This window comes from Lissotriton vulgaris, chromosome 11, assembly GCF_964263255.1.
Source record: "Lissotriton vulgaris chromosome 11, aLisVul1.2, whole genome shotgun sequence".
NCBI lineage: Eukaryota > Metazoa > Chordata > Amphibia > Caudata > Salamandridae > Lissotriton > Lissotriton vulgaris.
In genome coordinates this window covers 948069568-948085797 of record NC_141699.1, presented here as the reverse complement: position 1 = coordinate 948085797, position 16230 = coordinate 948069568, and the positions used below count along the sequence as shown (strand labels likewise).

Below are 16230 nucleotides of genomic sequence, written 5' to 3'. Positions count from 1 at the left end.
TACCCCAAGTATTAAGAGATGTCAGAGGGGCGAACCCGAAGTTGGGAGGAAGGCACATATCGTGCCTCCTTTATGCCGATGACCTAGTAATAATGGATCAAACGGAGATAGGCCTCCAGAGAAAACTCAATAGGTTTAAAGATTACTGTACGAGTAAAAAACTAGTGGTAAATATGGATAAAACCAAAATAGTATGTTTTGGGAGAAGGAAAGTGAAGTTCTCGTGGTATCTTGGCACAACCTTGCTTGAGAGGGTGACCAACTATAGATATTTGGGAATGTGGTTCTCAGGTAACCTGAAATGGCATACACACCTGCAAGCATTAAAAATAAGGGCACTGGCGTCGGTCAAAGGCCTAAAAAGCTTTAATAACACCTATGGTGAAAGGTCAGATAGACCGGTCTTAAAAGCTTATCAAGCAATGGTTCCCCCACAATTTCTGTATGGAGCCGAGGTTATTTATCTCAGTGGTAAGACCTCCTGGGATAGTGAAGAGGGAGATATATTAAAAAGCTTATTCGCTCTGCCAAAATCCTCTATGGTGCAGGCAGCACGACTGGAGCTGGGAATAACCTCCTGGGCTATTACAGTTTGTATGAGCCTTGTACGCTTCTGGCAGCGGTTGGGAGTAGGGGAAATTGCTAAAATCTCCCAATGGGCTAAGGAGGAAATTATCAATAGTGAGCTCCCCTGGGCAAAAGAGGTAAGAGCCTTAATAAGCAAGGCTTATGGGGTGCTAGATTTGAAGGTATGTTTGCCGCAAGACCCCATAATATTTGGGAAAAAAGAATTAAAGACTCAGGGGGTCAATATGTCCCGTAGTTATGACCGGGAATACCTTGCTCAAAAGACCTCAGTAGCACACATGAAAGTGGCTTGGGAGAGCAGTCAACACTTCCCTTACGTGGACCGGTTACCTAGTCATAGTCTGAGGCGAGAAGTCCTGAAAATGCGAATTGGCATAAACCCATGCTATGCAAATAACGGGGTTCGAAATTTAATGATAGGAAGTAATGGGAAATGCACTTGCACTTTAGGAACCACCTGTGATATGTTACATATTTTATTAGATTGTACGAGATTTTTAGACTCTCGAAAGGAGTTTTTATGTCCGATTTTTAAAAAATATAAGATTACGCACAGAATGCAAGCTGCCACTCTTTTGGTGGAAATGGAGACTTTAGATATAGCCTGCGCGTTGGGGAAATATATGAACAAAGTTAGGTGGTTCCTCAAATGCGCAGAAGAACATGTATAGTGTAGCCCTTATCCCTGAATAAAGGTAGAGATATTAAGGGATAATAGTAGTAAAAACTGCATTTTGAAGAAGGTATATATAGGAAATTTTAGCGATTTTAACAAATAAATGTTATAATACTCCGTTTTAAAAGGAACAATAGAAGTTAATTTTTAAGTATCTTGAGGTGTAATTGTGGTTTTAATATTATCTTGTTATGCTGCTGCTCTTTTTCCTGCTGAATATTACCATGTTTTGCTGTTGTCCTTTCTCTTATCACGGAATGTGGAATGTACTTTTAAGGTTTTAACAAATCAAATAAAGTTTTAGATTCAATGAATTTAAAAAATTAAAGAATTAAAAGAAGAATGCCGTTAATACCCCTGAAGGGAAATGGAAGCAACTAACACGTACTCTATGCATTTTGCACTTTATACTGAAAGGAAGTCCTACAAGAAACTCCTTTACAGGACTAATACCTACTTAAAGAAATGGCGGAAAGCTTTAAGGGGTCTACAACCTTTGCTGTAATAAGAGCTACTTATGTTCAATGAAAATCATACAGAGCTACTAATATTATTAGTTTTGTAATAGTGGCCACTTCAGATGGGAACACATTAGTGGCCATACTGTGAACGATAACCAGCCGTCTTTGCCTCAGTGCATTGGGAAAGGTTGCTAGGAGTAATGTGGAAATAGCGTTTTTAATTTGGAATGCATCAGGATAATACGACAACCATAGCTGCAATGCCCCTGGCACAAGGTAATAATTTTAGTTATGTCTCCCCAGCGACTCATGATTATCACTCAAATACCAGCTTTAAATATATTTTTGGGAATCCAGCCACTTGTTTGCAAACAACAGGTAAGGCCTTGATTACGAGCTGAGTGGTTAATTCCGACCTGGGTGTAAACCCCGGTTTACGCACAGGTTGGGATTACGAGTGGTTAGGGATTTACCTCATCAGATAATTATTGACTACGTTGAATAACTAAATCATAGTTAAATTTCGGCAGGTCAAACCTGCTGACATTTTATTGGGGTAAAACATATGGTATTTTTCTGTACCATGTGGATTATGGTGCGTTAAACACCCAAAGTTGCATGTTATTTCCCAGGAACTGGTAATGGGTGGCATTTATCGCATTCAATATAAAGCGTATCCCATAGTAACATTATTTACCATGTGCAATAAATAACACCTATACTCCTAATCAGGCCCCAAGTGTTTGAGTTCTGAAAATATACACATTTCTGTCTCCTCAAATACAGGCTTTTCAATTTTGAGATACATATATTAATTCAACCAAGCAAAAGCTTTTACTTTAGTAGACTGAACAGCACACATGCGAGCCACTAGCAGGTAGCGGGATAGTTACTAGTACCTCACAAGCTACTTGTTGGAGAAGTCTGGGTCTCTTTTCAAAATCACCCCTGCCCACTGCACCTATAAAAACTGAACGTTGATCTTTTGGAAAATTCGAAACCGATCACTGGCTACCTTTAGTTATGAAACAATTACATAAAGAAAAAAACATTTATAAAAAAAAGAAAATGCCTCGGAGAACAGAAAAATGAAAAAAATTGAAAAATTAATGGGAAAGACAAACAACAAAAGGGAATATTGATGTGAAATTGAAGAGGAAAGGAACATATCATTTTTCAGATAATAAGACAAGTGTGTAAGCATTCACTGTTGATAAAAGGACAATACGGAGAAACAGAAATAACCTTTCACACATTGAAAAACTACTGTCCACTTTTTTGGGGGGGGGGTTTATCAATTTTTTAAAGTTTACTTTGATTTTACTCTATAACCCTTGCTCTAATCCTTCCCCTTTAGTGTCTTTTAATCGCTCTTTATTGAAGATGTTAAATGTTATGGAAGACAATACTGTGAATGCCCTAATCTTTTCTAATGCTTCATTTTTTTCAGTGGGTGTCTGAATACTAGACTGCTTTAGAGATTGGAAATAAGGCCAACCGTCAGGCTACATTTAAATCCTATTAGGGATGTAGCAACAAATATTCGGTTTTAACTAATTTCTAATTATTTTAATGAACAAAGCTAATGTATGCTATTAGGTTTAAATAATTTGTTTTGAACATGTTTCAATACCCATCAACTTAGAATTGTAATAATGTAATGAAACAGACTTACCCATAGGACCATGCCTCAGACCCATCATGTATTGATGACCACCTTTCAACACAAAGTATTGGAAAACATTAACAGCCAAGAAAAAAGTAAACAGGCACAATAATATGTAATACATACATGTAGAATATGCAGATATGTTTATATGATATGCCTTCGCTGTATTTAAGTTGAGGTCACACATTCTATAGCAAATGAATTTTGTTTTATTAATAACCTTGGTGTCATATGAAATCTCTGCATGAAACGTCTGAAAAAACGTTCAACCACTTTGGGTTCCCACAGGCAAGTTGTGTGTAGCTCCGCCTGGGAGCAAAAATAGGAGCTGTCAAAAAGTAACTTTAATTTCCATAAGGATGTTTGCTCTCCGATATAGAAAAAAAGCATAATGGATTGCAGCAAAATTGCCATGAAAGTACAAAAGGATATGTCTTTTCTTATTTTGGTGTAAATCCATTCAGTAGATTTTGAGAAATTATCATTTAAAAAACATTTCAGGGTGGACTTGAAAGAGTTAACATGTTAGAGATGTTGTCACAAAGGGCTAAAAAAATCAAGCTAAAGGAGCATAAGGGATAAGGGAGCGCATATCCAGATCCCATGGCTCATGTGAGTGGGGGCCCCAAAGGAGCACAACACTGACTTCACCAATTTTAAAGAAGTACATCTTGTGGTAGAGTTCGTGGACCACAAGCCAGAGCTCACTGCAAGATCGTGGATGCTAGTGGGAGCTCTCGCAGAGTTTGCAGATCTGTTACTCTGGTCTGTGGGCCTGCTAGTAGTCCAATACTGCCAGGGGCAGAGAGGATGCACTTGGAAGGTCCAATAACAAAGAAAAATGTATTGATGGTGATTAGAGGGCCCAAGCAGTGAAAACAACACATATATGGACAGGTTCTCAGTAGGATTGTATGAGATTCTTGCTCGCAAGTCATTAGGATGCCACGTAGACGTATCTACTGTATTCAAAGACTCAAGAGTGGTAATACTGACCTTGCGGGAGGCCATCATTTCCTTCATATGAAACAAGGTAAGGGCTCACCTACACTTCTCTTATTGGCCAGTTGTAATGCTTAGTACTAGTTATAAGGCCTTTATGAAAATCACTGAATTTACGATTGACTTACTGGCACATCCGGAGCTGGCAGGACTTATTAACGGGAGCACTACTGATAATACAAACATTTAATACAACTTATTGACCTACCATAACAGAGGCGGTACAGGTATTCCTGGACACCAAGAAGTCTTCCAATAGGACACAGTGTGGCTGCACATGAGAGTTGTAAAGAGGAAAATCGGCTTTGCAGAACCCCTATTAGGATGGATAATGCACGGGAACCACTATCTGGTGGCTAGTTAGAGTTAACAGCATTTGTCATAAATGGTAGGCATTTGCAGCTGTTCTAGACAGCTATACCCATTATTTCTGTTGATGCTTTGAATTATTTTGCTGCACCCTTCAGAACATTAAATAAGAGAACCGCCACAATAGGTGATAAAAGCTGCATTTGTTGATCACTACAAAAAACTGCATAACAACCTCTAGTTGTAGGCCTACAAGCTTGTTTAAGGATATCCATACATTGTTGTGCTAGTTTTAAATGTCTGAGGTCTAAGACTTCAGAAGCCAAATCTCTAGATTGAGCTGTTTGGGACTGGGGTTTGAGTTCTTCCCTTGCTCTTGAGTTAATAGGTGTGGCCAAAGAGATAGTTTCTCGTATGCCTCTAGAGATAGATAGCTGCAGTAGGGTTGTGAACCATGGCTGTCGTGCCATTGTTGGGACTATAAGGATTAACGTCAGAAAGGTTTGTGTTAACTTCTGAACTACATATGGAATGAGTGAAAGAGGATGAAAGCAATAGCAAATACTCCTGATCAATGTATCCATGGGTCATTGCCCTTGGATACTGGGTGAGGGAACCTGGATGCAAGGTTTTGGCATTGAGGTAAGTGGCAAATAAGTTTATTTCCATGTCCCCCCACAGTTTTAAGTGAACAGTTAAGTAGTGTCTGATCGATTTCCCACTGGTGCACCTGTTGAGGTGTTTTGCTGAGCGTATCTGCGAAGCTGTTGACCACCCCAGGTAGATATTCTGCTAGAATGTGGATTTTGAGGTGAATTGCCCTGTGCCAGATTCTCTTTGAGAGGAGAAATAGCTTTAAGAAATGTGTCCACCCGTTTTTTAACATAATGCATTGCAGTCATATTGTCTTTTTTCGAATCAGCACTATTTTGTTGAACAAGTGAATGCAATAGGCTTTGAGGGCTAGTTGAATTGCTAGCAACTCCAGACGGTGAATTGCTAGCAACTCCAGACGGTTGATATGCAGGTGTTTTTGAGCTACTGTCCATAGATCACAAACTGTGAGATCTTGCATGAGTCCCCCCTCCCCCCTCCTTGAAGGGATGAGTCTTTAGTAATGGAGGTTTCTGGAATTTGGGCTTTGTAGGGCAGGCCCTGCAACAAGTTTTCGCTGTTCCACCACTACAGAGTGCAATGATTTGCTGGTTCCACCAACCAACACTAGATCTTGTAGACCCCCATTCACTTGAGACCATTGAAATTGCAGAGTACGTTGAAGGGGACACATAAGTAGACTATCATCTGGTGCTATGGCTTGGTATGAGGCCATCATTCCTAATAGACCCATCCCATTGTTTACTGTGAGGTGAACTTGTGGCTGTAGAGGTAATGTTTGGAGGAACTTTGTGACTCTTTCTGCACTGGGATATGCCTCGGCTGTCATTGAGTTGAGTGTTTCACCTAGAAAAGCCTGAATTTGCAGGGGTTGCAAGTGAGACTTTTGTATGTTTAGTGTAAACCACAGTTTGTGTAGAAGGTTTATTAGTTGAGTATGCTGAAGGCACTGAAAATGTGTTGGACTTTTGATAAGCCAATCGTTTAGATATGGGAAAACATGTATTACTTGATTACTGCAAGGCATTTTGTGAAAACCATGAAGCCATTGTGACCCTAATTGGTAAAACTTTGAATTGATAATGTTGTCCGTTTTGCTGAAAGAGTAGGTAACATCTATGTGCTGGGTGAATGGGAATATGAAAATATGCATCATTGACGACTTTTGCTGTCACAAAATCTCCTTACTGAAACAGTGGTATTTCTTCTTGTAGTGTAACCATGTGAAGGTATTCCGAGGATATGTACCAGTTTAATGGGCTTAGGTCTAAAATAGGTCTTACTGTTTTGCCTTTTTTGGGGATGAGGAAAAAAAAAGTATTTTGTTCTTTATCTAGCTTGTCCTGCAAGCATTCAAGAATGGGATCTATTTGTTTTTTCTGTGGCCCTGTACTATCTTTTGTTAATTTGGACGCCGAAGATGTGGGCTTTGAAGAGCCTTCCTTATTTGTCCTTTTGTGCGTCTTTTTGTGGTGCCGACTGCTTGTGTGGAGGATTGGATAGCAAAGCTTTTGCGGCTGAACTATGTTTCAGCTCCAATATGGTTTTCGGTTCTGATGTATGTTTCTTTGGCTCTGAGACCTTTTTCGGATCTGAGGTATGCTTCTTTGGCGGATGAAGAGTGTTTTGGTGGCAAAACAAATTTTATTGCTTTGACATTTTCAACGCTTGTCAAAGGCTTTCCAGGCATTGAGGACTTCTGCTTATGTGCCTGTTTATGGAGACCTCCATGGCCCAAAGGCAGTGGGGCTCCGAAAGCCGGTATGGGGGTTCTAGGATACTCATGTGCCCTTGTACTGAGTCGGGCTCAGAGTCCGAACTGCCTCCACTGCTAGCCAGCAGTATCTGTACATCTGTTGGCTCCATCTGTATTTCCGATTCTTCCTATCCTTGACTGGGGTCAGGCGATTGGTCCCCGACGATATCGGGAAGCACCTTCTGTGTATTACTGCATGGTTATGTGGGCCCAACTACGCTCTCTTTCTTGCAGAAGTGTCTTTTTCTATCTAAACGCTAAGCACGTTGTGTTGGGGAGATAAACATAGATTACAGACTTTATGCAAGTCTTGTATAGAATATTTAGCCTGGCAGTTAGGACAATAACTGAAGGGCATATTTTCCATCCCTTGTGGACGTAGTCCTGTAGAATGGAGACGAAGAAGTCGAAGAACAACGGGCCCGAGCCCAGGCAGGCGCTGTGAATATAGTGATATCACCAGTTCCTGTCTTCTGGAGTTGAGATTTATTGGTCCGGAGAGACTACCGAAAGCCTAAGAAGGCTTTGAAGTAGATTGAAGCTTCTGTCCCGGAGCTGCTATAACAACGTCCAAACCTGATGGCAGTAAAAAACAATCGAACAAAGGAGCCAGGGGCGGCCTTAGGCATGTGCAAGCTGTGCACCTAAACAGGGCCACCAAACCCCAGTGGCCACCACGCCAATATATATCCTTAATATAATAATCTTCTGAGGATGGATACATATTTGAGTGGCGGCCCCTGGCAGGGATTTGGTGGCCTCTGGCTCTGTTCCACTACCAAACACCCTGACCCCCCCGCTTCACTGGCCTCCGCGCTCCGCCCCGCCCGGAACCCCTCTTCCGGGGCCCCCTACCTACGCTCCCTGCCCAGGGCCACCATGAGCCTAGAGCCGCCCCTGAAGGAGCCGAGTAACATGCGCTATACACACAGGAGGAGGGGTCACTATACCTAGTGACTTGAAGACTTCTTCAAAGAACATGACTTGCAATCCTCCGAGCACAACATTAGATGGCAGGCTAATACTAAGCATATGTATCTACGGCCAACAAGTGCTACGATTAATTATACTCATCCGGTACCATTCTGCAAAGTCTGCAACTTGCCTGTTTCCCAGAGGCAGGAACAGGATTTAGTCCTGGTGACTACAAGGGTGTCAGTCAGTGCCTCATTAAATGAGGTAGCTTTTATGAGGAAGTTAGTTTGTTCCAGTTGCAAAATCTCTGTTAGGGCATTGGTTTTGACCTCCATAGTGGGCTTTTTTAAGTCGAAAACCTTCCCTGCTATCTCATCACTACAGCAAAGGACGTACACCTTTCTATTGTTGGCACAGTGGGAGAACACAACCCAGTGTCGAGGTGAGTGTCCAACCCACTTGCATCTTGAAAAACACTGATAAAAATTAGCATCATTGTGAGAACGTTTTTAATTAATAAAAAATAATGCTTGATTTAAATGTGTTTTAGCTAGCATAACCAGACTTTAGGTAGCATGACTAGGTCTAATCAGCCAGCATTGACATTCATTTTACAATGACAGAAAGAATGATGCTTTTAAATTAGATGAATGTATTACCTATGTGCATGTTTAACTTTCCATTTCAGAAAATAAGTGAAACAGAAATAATGTCATGGTGCTGTTTACTTGTTGAGCTGAAATGATTTAATTTGTGTTCCTGAAGAAGGAAGTCATGTGCAGTATGTTTGTATTTTTGCACCATCTCAAGGTTCTTTACCCTAGTCTACTCTAAGCAGTTAAACAGTCTATTATTTTTATTTGTTTCACACGTCATGTTATTGCCTTCATTTTCTATGTAAGTGTTAATATATTTATGCTTGAAAGTAGGTGTTCCTATATGTATCCTATTTAATGAATCATAATATCTTGATAAGCTATTGTATATGAAACTTTATCAGTACAGCCCAATTTTGTCAGCTCTCACCATGTCAAGTGTTTGGTTTTCACTGGTTGAACCCTATAAAATGTGTCCATTTTGGAATGTGTGCCAGACCTATCTTGCTTTATGAACTGTACAGACTCAGTTTGTTTTATGACTGCTAAATGGAAAAATTATCAAGGCTTCCCCTTCATTGATAGGTTACCGGATTGCCGATTATGAAATGAGGTTTTAAGGGTAAGAATTGGGGTAAAACCTTGTTATATAAAAAAATCAGTCAAATGTGCAATGATTGATAAGACGGGAAGATGCACCTGTTCCTTGGGCACCCAATGTGATCTGCTACATATTTCAATTGATTGTCAGAAGTTCCAGGATTTACGAATTATGTTATTAAAACCAATATTTAAGAAATATGAGGTTAAAACAAGGGCCCAGGCTGTGACCCTGATGACTGAAATGATCCATCTAGATATTGCCGTTGCTATGGGGAAATTTATGCAAAGAGTGAAGGCATTTTTTTATACTTTTTAATGAGGTTTAGCAAATAGTTTAGCCGCATTTTAGGTAACAGTGGGTTTTTAGATTGAACATGTTTTTAGGATGTATTTATGTGTGTTTAATGAAATGTTCTTTTAGATGTATTTTTTTTAAAAAAAATTTTTACTAAGGTATGTATTGTTTGTGGCCCAATGGTCCGAATAAACGTGAATTTACTACTACTACATGTTAATCTGTCTATTGAGTTATACATAGACTTTTCTTGCCTTTAAAACTGAACAATCTCTATGCCTTTCTGCTAGCTGATTTATACTCTAAGGCAGACTCCACGTTAGACTGCCTATTGATTTATAGCTAGACTTTACTTGACTTTGAACTAAGCAGATTTAATTTTTGATAATCACATTTTATTAAGTTTTCATGAGCCAACAGAGAAGGCAAGAACAAAAAGAAACAAAAACACAAAAGTAAAACTTCAAGCTGATCAACCTATACCCACCCCCACCCTTCTCCAACCCCTGAACAGATTTACATTATGTGATTCACCAATCATTCCAATGTGTAAGACAGACTATAGAAGTCTCACCATTTACCCCAGATCTTAAAAAATCTTTTGAGACACCTTCTAGCATCATAAATGGATTCCTCTAGTTTTGAGCAACAGTCCATCCCAGCATGCCACAGTTTCATTGTTGGAGGGGAAGTTTGTTTTAAGAATGGGCAATGTCTCTCTGGCTGATCAAAGTCACCTTCAAAATTAAGGATAGGTCTCCTCGGGGTCCTGTGGGTAATGGTCAGACACACCCCAAGGAAGCACTGATGCACCAACGGTTGCGAAACATCTGTAGCCCAATGGAAAACATCATCAATCCAGGACATTTCACGTATGGAGGCCAACACATGCTAGTATGTTTTTGTTTGTGGATTCCAAGTCCTCCAGGCATCACAAAGGCCCAGAGAAATAATCCATCTAACAAGGGAGCGGACTCGGGCCCATCTGTCCTGTGTGCCGGGGCCACGGACGTCTGAGAGTGGGTCTACCACTGCGTTGAATTCACAACAAGAATTAGGGAGCCAGAGGGCAGGTCAGCTCCTACTTGGGTCAGGTCTCGAAGTGTCTGGGTTTGCATGTGTGGTGGGACATAAACGCTGAAGATAGTGTATTGCCTACCCTCTAATCCACTCGCCACCACCACTTATCTGCTCTGCGGGTCGTAAAATGTCTGCGTTATTGTAAGGGGAAAGTTTTTGTGGATAAGAATCGCCGTACCTCAGGAGCGATGAATGAAGCCCACGTGGTAGACTTGAGTGTACCCTAACCTACCTAGGAAGGAGCATTTAGTACCCAGAAGGTGAGTCTCCTGTAGTAAGACTATGTCTGGGTGGTGTCGGCAGAGAAATTTGAGAACCTCCATGCGTTTTATAAAGTTCCAAAAGACCATTAACATTCCAGGAAAGATGGGTGTGTTGCATCATGGGCATGGCCAAAATGTGTCATGTGTAAGGGGTCAGAGAAAGGGCAAGTCAGGGCACCACTGACATAGGCAGAAGTGAGAAGCAAGACATATAAGGAAAACAAAGAAGCAACCAAACATCAGGAGACAAGCAAAAACAACCAACAACATTACCTGCTAATCCCTCCCACCCCATACCTCCACCTCGTATGCATCTGTCACCCTAAAACAATCCCTATTGATCAGGGAGTACAGAGTGGGGCCTTCAAGGAAGTCGGAAATCTCCTCCTTTTAGACGAGTCAACAGAGGAATATAAACAGTAGGAGGCATCCTAGGTGAAGAGTGGAATCTGAGCACCATGAAGAGACCTAAGTTTAAGATGACTGCATCACAGGTGCTTTGTCTCCATGGGTGCAGTTGTCCCCCAGCTTCTGAATATCACAGAGTGGTTGGGGGTCGGGGGTGTGATCGTGGGTAGCTGGAATCTGATGATGCTGGGGAACAAGGCCAGCCTCCTACACCACCCATGACCTGCTGCAACGGCGAGACAGAGAGAGGGCTGTATTCTTCTGTGAGGTGAATAAGGACCCCGCTTTTGTGCACCTGGCGTGGTTGTGGCTGCGGAGGGTCCGCTGCTTGGTAGCCCGCTCCCAGGCCACGTCGGTGGTGTTGAATAAGTGAGTATGGGAGCCGTTCACTACTCTCAATCTGGCAGAGAAGAGCAAAATGTAGGGAACCGACATAGCTCACAGTTTTAGCTTCCGCGCATCAAAGGATTTACGCTGTTGTTGGGTCGCCTTTGTATAGTCGGGAAATTTTATGACCGTCGATAATTGAAATGAGAGCATTTCTTGGGCACAGTGCTCACATAATACCATGTTGCGGTCTCTATAGTTGGAAACATGAATGATCATTGGGCGTGAGGGGGGCCCAGGAGGGGGTCTCAGAGTTAGCGAGCTGTGGGCCTGCTGCATTCCAAACCATGGCGAAACGAAGACCTCTGCAATTTAGGAGTGTATCCAAGTCTTAACAAAGCTTGTTGAATCGGAGGTCTCAAAACTCTCAGGGAATCCCACCAGGTGAAGATTGTTCCTTCGAGAATGATTTTCAGCGTCTTCCGTTCTAGGTTCAAGGATCTGGACCATGACCTGTAGGGCAAAGACTTTGATTTTAATGTCTGTTGAGTCGTCTTCTAGAGTTGATATGTGTGATTCTGGATCTCTGACTCTTCCCGCCACGTTGCAGAGGTCCTGTCGCAACAAGGCCACTTTCAAGATTCTAGTTTCCATGGGCTCTTTAGATGCTTGGATGGCTTGAAGGATAAGAAGTACTTCTAGAAAGACCGGGTCAGATGCTGATGGCACTCCCCCCAGGAGCTTCTTGTGTTCGAGGGTAGTGGTAGCGAACTTTCAATCTTCGGATGGTAGCTCGGGGTAGGTTGTTATCTTTCCCCATCTTCGTCTAGGAATAGTGAGGCCATGGGTTGGGCCACTAGGAGTGGAGCGCCACAGTAAGTGTCCGCGCGCTAGTAAGCAACAATGCCCGTGAGTATCCGTATAGGTCCTATTGTAGCAGGCAGCAGGCAGAGTAGGGCGCTGGATAAGTCCTCTCAGCCCACTTGCCTAAGAGAGGAGGCACCAAAAGCAGCTAAGGCAAAAGTTTGGAGCCAGATGGAGGCAGGCAAGGAGGTCCCGTAAATGGCAGTGGCGCCCCGTCAGAGCAGCCAATGGAGTCTCGACCACCGCCTGGCTGGTGAAGAGAGGCAAAGCGGCAATACACAGACAACGAGGCGTCCCCCAAATCAGCAGGCAAAAGTCAAGGTGGCTAGGAGGCCGGGGGAATCCATGTTTTCAGAGTCTGGTGTTCGAGGGCCAGCAAATGTAGCCCCCGGGGTCCAACCCACGAAGGTGCCTTCCCCACAGCTGGCACATCAACCATTAGCGCCCCCCCCCCCGGCTCATCTGTTAAGACAAGTGAAAGTATGCAGGCCTCTGAGGGATCGAGCTGCCACACACGAGGCCCCGGGCCCGCACAGCAGGTTCCACGGTCCTCAGGAAGCTTCCAGTAGATGGGCCCAGATCTGCACTATATGTAGTGCACATCAACAGAATCGCAATGCAGCTCAACATGTCCGCAGCTGCCAGTAGGTATATTTAGTGCCAGAAGGGCGAACAGAAGTTTCAGCTGCCCGGGGCCCACAGGGGCCAACCGGAAAGCAACGCCACCCCCAGGACCGCAGTAGAGGAAGGAATTGTCCGCACAGACCCACGGTCGGTGGTGTAGATGTTGCTGTCTCAAATGCTGTTGTTTGAGCCAACAAGGAGACAAGGCAGTGCTTCAGCCCTCTGCTCTCAGCCCCACAAGGCGGCCGCAGGTCCTGCTCCAGTGTGGCTGAGTTGAGGAGTGGGTGCCCCCCCCCCCGTGGAGCATCAGTCCTATGCCGCAAGGTTTCACAGCAGGTGAGGGGGAGGCAAGCAGTCTCAGTGGACTGCACCGCACTACCTAGTGTTCCTCCCGGGGTCCATAAGCATCTGCTCAAAGGCATGGGTTGCCGCTACAGGGCTCGCCCCATACTGCGTGGGACATAGGCAGGTCAGTGACAGATGGGGGCACAGGGGGGCCCAGATGAGCAATCATGTCATTCAAGGGAGGTAGCAAGGGGAGTTGAATGCCATCAGACAGACCCAGGGTGCCAGGATTGCAGAGGATACAGTGGGAGGTCTGAGGAGAACCCTTAGGGCATGCCCTCCATTTTGTCAGTCACTGACCAGAACTGAGTAGATTTAGGTAAGACCACTTACTGAACTATACGTTAGTTTAATTTCTTTGAAGGTTGACCATATGATAACCTCTCACATTTGCATTATTAGATGCATTACTGATTTGAATAACTAATATTTGCCTTCTGTAGCGATTCTAAAATTTGAATGCACCTTTATTTCTTTTGCTTGAACAAGGGCCCTTGTCTTATGAAATGCACAAGGCCCCAGTCCTGCATCTCAAAACTAATTAATTAAAAATGTCGACATCATCCTGCTGTGGAGAATGCTAGGCCTCATCACCACAGTCATCCCTAAAGGCATGTTGGTTCTGATCACAATCTGAACTGGAAAGTTATTGTAGCATTGTGGTACGGTTCCGAGATAAAAGCATGGTACTGTCTGAGTTAGAATGAACTGGGGCAGGGTGCTTCAGTGTGGTGTGAAGAAGCAACCTCTGTTGAGGCCAAACTGTTTTCCGCTCGGAGTCGAAGAGGAAGATGGAATAAGGTAGCCCTCCAGCATCTGTACCTGTGGTGATGTCGCAGGGATCAGTGAGGATTTGTGTGTTGGAATGGAAGTCTACTCCAGTGTGGAACACAAGGTGGGTTCTGAAGGCACAGACAGTGCAGAGGGTGAACCCACCAGCGGTATCCCGACTGGAGGCCTTCAGGATCCTTGGGGCTCGAAGATGCACCAGAGGGAGCAGCAAGGATGCAGAATATTCACAACTTGGCCCCTCCAAAGGCAACAATTCTTTTGCAATATTGCAAATAGAATCAGAAACTCATGGTATATCAAAATCAGTAGTGGAAACGGCTCTTTGGTTGAGAACTGAGAGAGAGATTGTGAGGCACCGTGACATCCTCCCAACTCCGCATGTTGAAGGTGGCGAGATTGGGACGCATCTCGCTTATCCTTCAACTACTTCAATTTCGACATACCGGAAGACTTGGTCCACGCAGGAATGTACTCCAGAGTGGAAATTCCACACCCTTGAATTGGAGCAGGGAAGGGACTTCTGCAACTTATTTTGGTGTTCGCTGACATACAGCTTGGCTTTGCCGTCCCTGATCATCTTCAGGTTCAGGAGGGTGGACTTCTCACAGGACTTTGAGTCGTGAGTCGAGCCCAAACAACAGAGGCAGAGCTTGTGGCAATATGTCACAGACAGTTGCAACAAGACTTAAACTCTTGAATTGACTTTGTTGCTTTGAGCCCTGCCTGCATCGTCTGCGCTACAGGAGTAGCATAACACCCCTTTCCTGCGCTGCTGGATCGGCTAGGAAGCCTGACAACACCGCGTGGCCGCAGAGGAGGGTGAGGCGCTGGCCCCGGGACTGCAGGACCAGCATACAACAGCTCCAGCTGGTCCTCTTCCCGCGAGTGCCGCGCCCCCTCACAGTGCCACGCCCCCAGCCAAGCCCAATAACTTCGCGGCACCCGCTTCGCGGGTGCCACTCGTGAATTGACTTTGTTGCTTTGAGCCCTGCCTGCATCGTCTGCGCTACAGGAGTAGCATAACACCCCTTTCCTGCGCTGCTGGATCGGCTAGGAAGCCTGACAACACTGCGTGGCCGCAGAGGAGGGTGAGGCGCTGGCCCCGGGACTGCGAGGACCAGCATACAACAGCTCCGCGCCCCCTCACAGTGACACGCCCCCACAACTGGCCACATCCTAAAAGCGATCTCTGGAACGCGCATCGCGGGACGCGCGCGGGTCGCAGCTCGGGGCGAAGCCCGGGCAAAGGGCGGGCCGTCTGTGGCCGTCCGGGGACGACCGAGGACGGGACGGGCTACCCCATTTCCATTTTTACTTATTTCCCGTTTGCGCTGGACTTCGCAAGTAACAAGAATAGTCCGCTACACCTAAGGTGAGACGAGTACACTAACAACTGATTCATCCAGGTGTTTTTTCAAGGTAGAGGAACCCGTATCAGCGCATTGCTCACTTCCAGTTAGTATAATTTCTTATTCATCACTCCTTTCCAATAGGTCACTTCAATGGCCCTAAAAAAGTTACGATCTCGTACTATATATATGAGACGCATGGGCACTGAGGAAGCTGTCAGAAAATCCTCTAATAAGGCATTAAAACCTGGCCAATTAGCCTGTACACCAGCTATAAATAAATATTTTACCACTCTACCTGTCAAAAAACATTCATCTATCAATACCTCTGAAGCTGAAAATAAGTTCAATCTCATGGATACTGAGGTTGAAAATCAGTCGCCACTTTCCTCCCATCAATGTGATCATAATCAAAGTCTCATAACCTCTGAGAGCAAACAAATAAAGATCTCTCTAGTTGAGGATCATCAAAAATCGGTTCATGATATGTCTCGTATAAAATCCTTAACCCCTATAAAAATTGAGGAGAGCCAATTCTGTATAGAGGACTACGCATGTAACTCCACGAAAATAGAAAATGAAAAAACTGAACTACCATCTAGCCAAAAACAGCCACTTACCAGCTCACCTGAGAAATCACCCAATCAATACTCTAATCATGCGACCTTTACTGATCCATTTTTCCCAAATTCA

General features: G+C 44.0%; 1 protein-coding gene across 7 annotated transcripts in view; it reads right to left on the bottom strand.

Moving 5' to 3' along the window:
* The window catches only part of LOC147683727 (von Willebrand factor A domain-containing protein 5A-like), a 326679-nt gene that overhangs the window by 116937 nt on the left and 193512 nt on the right, over positions 1–16230 (bottom strand). For all 7 annotated transcript variants that reach the window (XM_086944103.1, XM_086944100.1, XM_086944105.1 and 4 more), the window contains exon 15: positions 3401–3442. In XM_086944103.1, coding sequence (XP_086800229.1) covers positions 3401–3442 — 42 coding nt within the window. The remainder of the gene's footprint in view (positions 1–3400; positions 3443–16230) is intronic.